The 9,014-nt window shown below is 44.3% G+C and overlaps 1 protein-coding gene across 1 annotated transcript; it reads right to left on the reverse strand.

The window, feature by feature from the left end:
• Positions 1-1,796: 1,796 nt before the first annotated feature.
• Positions 1,797-8,388, reverse strand: LOC120022653 (serine/threonine-protein kinase SBK1-like). The gene is made up of 4 exons (XM_038966635.1): positions 8,292-8,388; positions 3,810-3,954; positions 3,494-3,696; positions 1,797-2,969 (listed from the first exon to the last, which is right to left on the reverse strand). The coding sequence occupies exons 2-4, from the start codon at positions 3,928-3,930 to the stop codon at positions 2,166-2,168; spliced, it is 1,128 nt and encodes a 375-aa protein (XP_038822563.1). The 5' UTR covers positions 3,931-3,954; positions 8,292-8,388; the 3' UTR covers positions 1,797-2,165.
• Positions 8,389-9,014: the final 626 nt, after the last annotated feature.

A 9,014-nucleotide genomic window follows, 5' to 3' on the forward strand; every position in this document is an offset into this window, starting at 1 on the left:
TGTGTTAACAAACCTCCAAATGACCTTCAATGCCATACAACACTCCTTCCGTGGCCTCCAGCTGCTTTTCAATGCTAGTAAAACTAAATGCATGCTCTTCAACTGATTGCTGCCCGCACCCGCCTGCCCGACTAGCATCACTACTCTGGACGGTTCTGACTTAGAATATGTGGACAACTACAAATACCTAGGTGTCTGGTTAGACTGTAAACTCTCCTTCCAGACTCACATTAAGCATTTCCAATCCAAAATCAAATCTAGAATCGACTTCCTGTTTCGCAACAAAGCCTCCTTCACTCATACTGCCAAACATACCCTTGTAAAACTGACTATCCTACCGATCCTAGACTTTGGCGATGTTATTTACAAAATAGCCTCCAACACTCTACTCAGTAAATTGGATGTAGTCTATCACAGTACCATCTGTTTTGTCACCAAAGCCCCATATACTACCCACCACTGCGACCTGTATGCTCTCGTTGGCTGACCCTCTCTTCATATTCGTCGCCAAACCTACCGGATCCAGGCCATCTATAAGTCTTTGCTAGTTAAAGGCCTGTCTTATCTCAGCTCACTGGTCACCATAGCAACACCCACCCATAGCATGCTCTCCAGCAGGTATATTTCACTCTTCATCCCCAAAGCCAACACCTCGTTTGGCTGACTTTCCTTCCAGTTCTCTGCAGCCAATGACTGGAACGAATTGCAAAAATCACTGAAGCTGGAGATCTCCCTCTCTATCTTTAAGCATCAGCTGTCAGAGCAGCTTACCGATCACTGTACCTGTACACAGCCAATCTGTAAATAGCACACCCAACTACCTCATCCCCATATTGTTATTTATCTTTTTGCTCTTTTGCACCCCAGTATCTCTACTTGCACATCATCATCTGCACATCTATCACTCCAGTGTTAATACTAAATTGTAATTATTTCCCCTCTACGGCCTATTTATTGCCTTACCTCCCTAATCTTCTACCTTTGCACACACTGTACATATATTTTTCTATTGTGTTATTGACTGTACATTCGTTTATGTGTAACTCTGTGTCGTTGTTTTGTCGCAATGCTTTGCTTTATCTTGGCCAGGTCGCAGTTGTAAATGAGAACTTGTTCTCAACTGGCCTACCTGATTAAATACAGGTGAATGTCACGTGTGACTCGGGTGGGAAAGTCTATGCTTTCTGGTTCTTTGTTTTTTGGCCGGTAGGATTCTCAATCAGGGACAGCTGTCTATCGTTGTCTCTGATTGGGAATCAGACTTAGGCAGCCTTTTTTCCTTTTCTCATTTGTGGGTTGTTGTCTTTGTTAGTGGCATGTATAGCCTTACAGAGCTTCACGATCGTTTTGTTTATTGTTTTTGTTGGCGACATTAAAAAATATAAGAATGTACGCTTACCACGCTGCACCTTGGTCCGGTCATTTCCTTGACGACGATCGTGACAGTGATTTATTTTTATTTTTTTAAGAATAAATAAAAAAACAGAATGTTTTTGTTGAAATTACATGGAAACCACGATGATTCAACCAGTTTTTGCCTAGCGGGGCGCTTGCAGTCACAGTTGTTATTCTACCCTCCAAGTCCAATCATTTAGAAAAATCGGAAATCATGTCAATTGTCTTGGTTAACGTAATACAGTCGAGTAGCTAGATAACTTACTACAGAATCAACACAAAGTGCAGAAGACTGTGTAAATATCATAGCAATCTAGAGAGGGAAACTATGAATTTATGAGTTTAATCCAAATGTTAACTCATAACCAACATTTTATTAGACACAATTCTAACCACAGGAAAGGATGACGTACAGATGATATTTACATATTATAAAAAACATTAGAACACAGACACAACATCATCAAGTCACACTTGCTGTAGAATTTACTAGATTGAACACATCAACATGCTAATTGATAAAGTGCTTACAAGTCCCTATAGTCACCAAATGCAACTGTGTCGATCCCCAAAGGCTATCCAGTATCAACAATGACTTGATGGCTATTTATCTTACAAAAAGTGCAACTGTAGTGGTATTATATACTGTACAAGGTCTTTTTAAGCACCAATGTGACACATCAGAGGATATGTATTGTTTTCTGGAGGTCAAAAATATTGTCTCTTTCACCTTTGAACTTGTAAGTTTATGACCGTGTGTCGCCACTCCCTTATCTCTCCATCCTTCCCTCCCTCTCTTTCTCGTTTCTGATTACCTCTCTCCCTCTAATTTTCTTCCTCTCCTCCTCCAACCGTATCTTCTCCTTCTTCCGCAACCAGTCTCCCCCGAGGTAGCCCAGTACATCGTCGGGCCTACCGCGAAGCCCAGGCTGTGGGTGGAGAAGTGCCTGGAAAAGGGAGCAGGCCAGTGGGGTGAAATAGGCAAACTGGGGGGCGACCGGATTGGATTTTTTCTCGTTCAGATTCTGCTTGTCTTCATCCAAACTCATCATGATGTCCTCGTCTTTTCCTTCCCCCCATAGGTCTAGTTCGTTGTCCTGACCATCTTGATCTTTCTCCTGGTCAAACCACTCTTTGTACTTGATGTACGAGCGGTCGTCCGATGCGGTCTCCGTCCAGGGTAGACTGCCAGTCAGCATGGCGTAGATGAGGATCCCCAAGGCCCAGCAGTCTGTACTGACCTCAACCGACACCCACACCCTCTTGATCTTGTTGTCCAACCCATTTCCTCCATCAGGTTTTGAAGCAGTATTATGTCTACTATCCTCCGATTCCTTCGCTATCTCTGCCTCGGGCGTACAGTAAGCAGAACTGTACCACACACCGGGTACCTTGGTTCCTGTGGCCTTGGCCATACCGAAGTCGCCCAGTTTGACCCAGCGGCAGGCAGCGTCGACCAGGAAGATGTTCTCGGGCTTGACGTCGCGGTGGACGAAGCCCAGGGAGTGGAGGTGGGTTAGGGCACTGCTCAGCTGGGACACGACCCTCTGGACACAATCCTCCTCCACACCCACCTGGGAAAAAGACAGAGGCACAGTTGAACTACATGTCCCACTCTTACGGCTCTATTCAATCAGATCCACTTTAGTTGACATCCGTAGGGTGGGTGTTTTGACAGTGTCGGGAGGTTATAGGTCTCAAATCCACAAGTGGCCCCCGGCATTATACCTGAAGCGGGCATTGCTATTGGCTGCAGGGAGTCACATGAACAGAAATCCCATGCAGCCTTGTTTAGAAGTTGGAACACTAGAATGTGAGATGTAATCTACACCTCCATTATGATGATAGACATCCTTATTATTTTATTTCAGGATTTTTCAATTTGAGCGTCATTATTTCTATATAGCCTACACTTTCTAGTTTTGAATTTTTTATGTGAGTGGATCGCAAGAGCAGCTGCTCACTGATTTGACATCTCCAACGCAGTTGCTATGCAGGTGTCAGCCATTGCCGGTTAACTCTTGATCTAATTGGATCTAGACCTGAGTTAACAAAGATGCATACGAGAATAATGATACATTTCCCACATATACTATACCTCTGGGACAATGACGTCGTACAGATCACCGAAGAGGCTAGCTTGCTGGGCGAAAACGTAATGTGAGGGGGTGGAGAAGGCAATTCCCAGGGCCTTGGTTAGGGACGGGTGGGTGCAGAAGGAGAGGGAGAGGTTATACTCTCGTAAAAAGGAGAAGAGATTTGTGGAATCACGAGGAAAGAACTTCAGGGCCATTGGAGTTCCTAGAGGGAAGGAAGAGAGAGAGAAAAGTGATCAGAACAAAAGAAAGAGAGAAATTCTGTAGATATGAGGCCAGACAAACTGGGTTTAGGGTTAAAACAAACACATAGTTTACCTCTTTTCCTATGTACAGCCAACATGACCTTCCCGTACGACCCCTCCCCTAACATCTTGACCACCTGGAAGTGGTCCGAGGTCTCCAGTGATGTAAACGACTGGATGGTGAGATGGCACATCTCGTCCAATAATCTTGTGGCAGCCTGCGGAGATGGGAACATAACAGATATCTGTTATGATGCTTGTCGTCATGACGATTTTGGCAGCACTAAACCAGGTATAAACACATCCCTTTATAGCCCTATGAACAGCTCAAGGGCTCTTATTGGACAGTTTTTGGACACCCCCCTTTTCACCAAGCCTTTGATTTCTCCGTTCGACTGTTTACTTTTTCATTGATTGGCACCAGGCAGGCGATTGTGGGATTTTTCTATATGAGCCAACCGGATCGACCCCAAGACACCCCATTAATACATAGAGAGCCATGGATATATACATCTCTGAGTGGCATAGCTAGCTCCACATGGGTAAGCCCTGCCCGGACCCCTGCCAGCGCAGCATAACCTGAACAGCCTGTAGGGACATGGGCTTAACACCTTGGTTATGTAACTTTGTGTTGGGGGAAACGGAGGCGTGTGGTTTGGGATTAAAGTTGTACTGCACTGTACCCAACTTCTGACTACTGCTCAATATGTTAATGGATTACAATATATAATGCTTAGGAACATTTGGTATCAATAGTGTAAGCATTAAAAGTATAGGGATTGATTAGATATGAATATGAATAAATATAGCGGGTAAGCATTTTATAATACCTATCATGAAAAAGCATTAGTATACTGTTAATAGGTATTTCATTATAAAAAATAATATTTATACGCGTTACAAGGATTCCAATTCATAAGCTTCTATAACGTTTCTAATAATTAATACAGCATTTAAAAACATGTATAAGCATTTCAAATGGCTTTTGCATGAACGTTATTATAAAGTGTTACCAAATAGTACATACTACATAACCAATTTTCCATATCTAATAACCTGCTGTCTAATATCAATAACACGTTTGATCGCATTATGTCAGATAATGGGAACATCTCACATCGGTATAAGGCACTGCTGTTGCCCCCCACACACAATAATTTAATACAATAAAATGTTATTTTGAAATAATACATTTAGGAAAAAAATGAAGGAAGTAAAACTATATTAAATACATTTCATAAGAAGTCAGCATCTTAGAAAACTACTACAAATGTCTACCTAAACATTGATGAATGTTGGCTGAATGAAACACATTGTTCATAATTCTTTCTTAGTTGCAGAGGAAAATGGGGTGAACGGATGGCTTACTTACTGTCATTTTGGCTCTGTGGTTGACTTCAGTCTCTTTCACAGTGATATTGTGATGTTCCTCACAGACAAGTTACAGTGAATCTGTATCTCTGCCCACATCGACCAAGTAGTGCACCTTTCAATACCGCTTCCACAACACATAGGCTGCACATTAGCTCTTCCAACTATAAGGTAAAAGAGTTGCTCTAGTGATCTTGTAGAGTAGTTGTCCGTGTCTGTCTTTCTCAGCAGAGGCCCCTCTATCTCTCCTGTTTGTGCGTTTTGATATCGCCAACCCCTACTTTGATCCCTACATTATCTCGCTCCCCTTTTCCTCTCCTCCTGCACTCCTCCCACGTTCTCTCCCTCCCACCGGATTCTCTGGTGAGCTGTCTGTCCCATCAGTCGAAGGCCAGCCCCTCCCACTGGTGCCTTTCCTCCCTGTTGTGGAGCCCAAGGCCAGTCAATATTTCGAGTTTGTTCTGTCAATCAACAAATTAACGCCTGTGTCTATCCAAACACTTGTCTCTCTCCCTTTTTCCAACGGCACCTCTCTCTCTCTCACTCACAAACACATAGACAGTGGACACTCTCTCTCTCTCTCTCTCTCTCTCTCTCTCTCTCCACACTTGCTGCATTCCACCTTTGAAGAGGAGCGAGAGAGGGCATGCCAGTCTGACAAAAATGTGCTTGGATAACCACTTGTGACCTGTGCTTAACAAGCGGCTCACACTCCATCACAGGCTTTCAAATGACTGCCTCTTTTCCTGGACTTTTCCACCTGTTTTGTGCCTCTTTTTCTCTCTCTCCCTCTCTCTCTCTCTTTCTTTCTCTCTCTCTCTCCAACTCCCTCTCTCCCCTCGTTTGACAAACCGAACAGCTGAAGGAGGTCGAGCACCAAACAGCTTTATAGTGCGATCCTCTCGTACCTTGAGTGCCTGTCAACTCTATTTCCTCCAGCTTGCCAACTATCCAGCCAACTATCCAACTAAATCCCCCACCTCAACCCATCCAATCAGCTATCCTGGCCAACATCTTTTCTAACTCCTCCAGCCCCAAGGAGGATCCCTTTCTCTGCGACCAGAATTACCACGCAACTTACACCTGTACTGTCACTTTAGCTGTGTTAGCATTATGTCATCTGTGTTACGTGTTCATGTGGAGCAGTGTTCTGGGTGACACTTCCTTTAAAGGGTACCTACATAAATACTTATTAACACAATCATAACCTATACGTAATGAATTCATAAGCAGTTCATAAGCACTAAATAGAACAGTCTGTGACTCGGGTGGCTGGGGTCCCTGTTGATCGTCTTAGCCTTCCTGCGACACATGGTGCTGTAGGTGTCCTAGAGGGCAGTCAGTGTGCACTCACTGGTGCGTTCGGCTGAGCTTACCACCGTCTGTAGCGCCTTGTGGTGAGCGGTGGAGTTGCCATACCAGGCTGTGATGCAGCTCGACAGTATGCTCTCGATGGTGCTCCTGTAGAACACTGTGAGGGCCATCGGGGACAGGCAACATTTCTTCAGCCTCCTGAGGTTGAAGAGTCGCTGTCGTGCTTTCTTCACCACAGTCCTTGTGGTTTGACCATTTCAGATCCTCTGAGAAGTGTATGCCAAGGAACTTGAAGTTTTTGACCGTATCCACAGCGGCCCCATTGATGAGGATGGAGGCGTGCCCAGACTGGTTCCTCCTGAAGTCCACAATCAGCTCCTTTGTTTTGCTGACGTTGAGGGAGAGGTTGTTTACCTGGCACCAGGCCGTCAGAGTGCCTACCCGTAGGCCGTTTTTGGTAATCAGGCGTGGTAATACTGTCGTGTCATCAGCGAACTTGATGATGGTGTTGGACCTATGTGAGGCCACGCAGTCGTGGGTATACAGGGCATACAGGGGGGGCCTGAGGACGAACCCTTGTGGGGCCCCCATGTTGAGGATACGTGTTGAGGAGGTAATGTTTACCACCTGGGGGCAGCCCGTCAGGGAGTCCAGGACCCAGTTGCATAGGGAGGAGTTCAGTCCCAGGGTCATGAGCTTTGCGGTGAGCTTCGAGGGCACTATGGTATTGAAGGCCGATCTGTAGTCTATGATCAGCAGGTAGCCTGGCGGGTAGGAGCATTGGGCCAGTAACCGAAAAGTTGCTGGATCGAATCCCTGAGCCGACAAGGTAAAAATCTGTCATTACCATCCCTGAACAAGGCATTTAACCCACTGTTCCCCAGGCGCCGGTGATGTGGATGTCGATTAAGGCAGCCCTGTGCACCTCTCTGATTCAGACGGGTTGGGTAAAATGCGGAAGACACATTTCAGTTGAATGCATTGTTGTTCAACTGACTAGGTATCCCCCTTTCCTCACATATGCATTCCTTTTGTCCAGGTGGGTGAGGGCAGTGTAATGGCGATTGTGTCGTCCGTGGATCTGTCAGGGTGGTAGACGAATTGGAGAGGGTCGAGTGTGCCAGGGAGGGAGGAGGTGATGTGGTCTTTGACTAGCCTCTCGAAGCACTTCATGGTGACAGAAGTGAGTGCTCCGGGTCGGTAGTACTGCTATGAAAGCATGATGAATGTGTTATGAAGTCATATGTACCATTAAATGAAGTTACCCAAACAGTATGTCAGTTTACATTGAATGATGCAAAGAAATGCAGGACAACTTGGTAATATATCACTGTCTTTAATTTTAGATGGGTAAATCCCATGGATATTATAATGTATTTGTATAAAAATATGTGATGCCAGCATCACAAATATAATATGCTCAGATATGACACACTTGGGTCATAAATAACTATACATTCAGTAAATACAAAACAAAACAGGGTCATAGGCTCAGTCAGATTTAGGGTTAGGATCAGGGTTAACCCTAATTCAAGCACATTCTTCAGTAACAGCACTGTAATAACGATATAATAAATTACTGTATATTAAAGAAGAGGAATTTGCATTTCAACATGTAAATTATCTAACATGCTGACTAGATTTGACACGCACGTGCGTCCGTATGCGCCATCGCGTGCATGTTGATTTTGTCCATCCACAACAGATGGGATCAGGACGTGCAGGTTTAAATATCAAACCGAACTCTGAACCACCTATATTCATTTGGGGACAGGTCGAAACACATGAAACTTTCATGGCCATTTAGCTAGCTAGCTTGCTGTTGCCAGCTAATTTATCCTGTGATATAAACATTGGGTTGTTATTTTACCTGAAATGCTGAAAAGTTCCTATACTCCGACAATGAATCCACAGATAAAAGGGTAAACCGAGTTAGTTTCTAGTAATCTCTCCTCCTTCAGTCTTCGTCTTCTTCTTCTTTATCTTTGGACTTTATATGGTGGTTGGCAACCAACTTTAAGGTGCATTACCACCACCAACTGGATTGGAGTGTGGACCTCAGTTCAGCTTTCAATCACCCACGTGGGTATATGCTCCCTAAAAACCAATGAGGAGATGGGAGAGGCGGGACATGCAGTGCATTCGCGAGCATTGCAAAATAAATGTACACATACATGTTATTCAATCATTTCATCCAAACTGCTCATGCGCGTCAACGAGCGTCTGCACAGCCAGGAGCTAAAATAGAACTTGGTTTTATTTTTTACGATTGACGCTCTCCAGTCCAGTTGGTGGTGGTAATACACCTTAAAGTTGGTTGCCAACCACCATATAAAGTCCAAAGAAGAAGAGGAAGAAGACTGAAGGAGGAGAGATTACTAGAAACTATCTCGGTTTACCCTTTTATCTGTGGATTAACTGTCAGAGTAGAGGACCTTGTGCATTTCAGGTAAAATAACAACCCAATGTTTATATCACAGGACAAATGAACTAGCAACAGCAAGCTAGCTAAATTACCATGAATGTTTCATGTGTTTCAACCTATCCCCAAATTAATATAGTTGGTTCAGAGTTTGTTTTGATATTTCAACCT

Source organism: Salvelinus namaycush, chromosome 27 (genome assembly GCF_016432855.1).
Source record: "Salvelinus namaycush isolate Seneca chromosome 27, SaNama_1.0, whole genome shotgun sequence".
Taxonomy (NCBI): Eukaryota; Metazoa; Chordata; class Actinopteri; order Salmoniformes; family Salmonidae; genus Salvelinus; species Salvelinus namaycush.

Excerpts from the sequence above, each read along its gene's own strand:
- LOC120022653 (XM_038966635.1), bottom strand. The coding sequence starts at position 3,930 with ATGTGCCATCTCACCATCCAGTCGTTTACATCACTGGAGACCTCGGAC. Across the intron at positions 3,697-3,809 it reads GGCTGTACATAGGAAAAGAG|GAACTCCAATGGCCCTGAAG; the intron begins GTAAACTATGTG and ends CCTTCCCTCTAG. Across the intron at positions 2,970-3,493 it reads ACGACGTCATTGTCCCAGAG|GTGGGTGTGGAGGAGGATTG; the intron begins GTATAGTATATG and ends TCTTTTTCCCAG.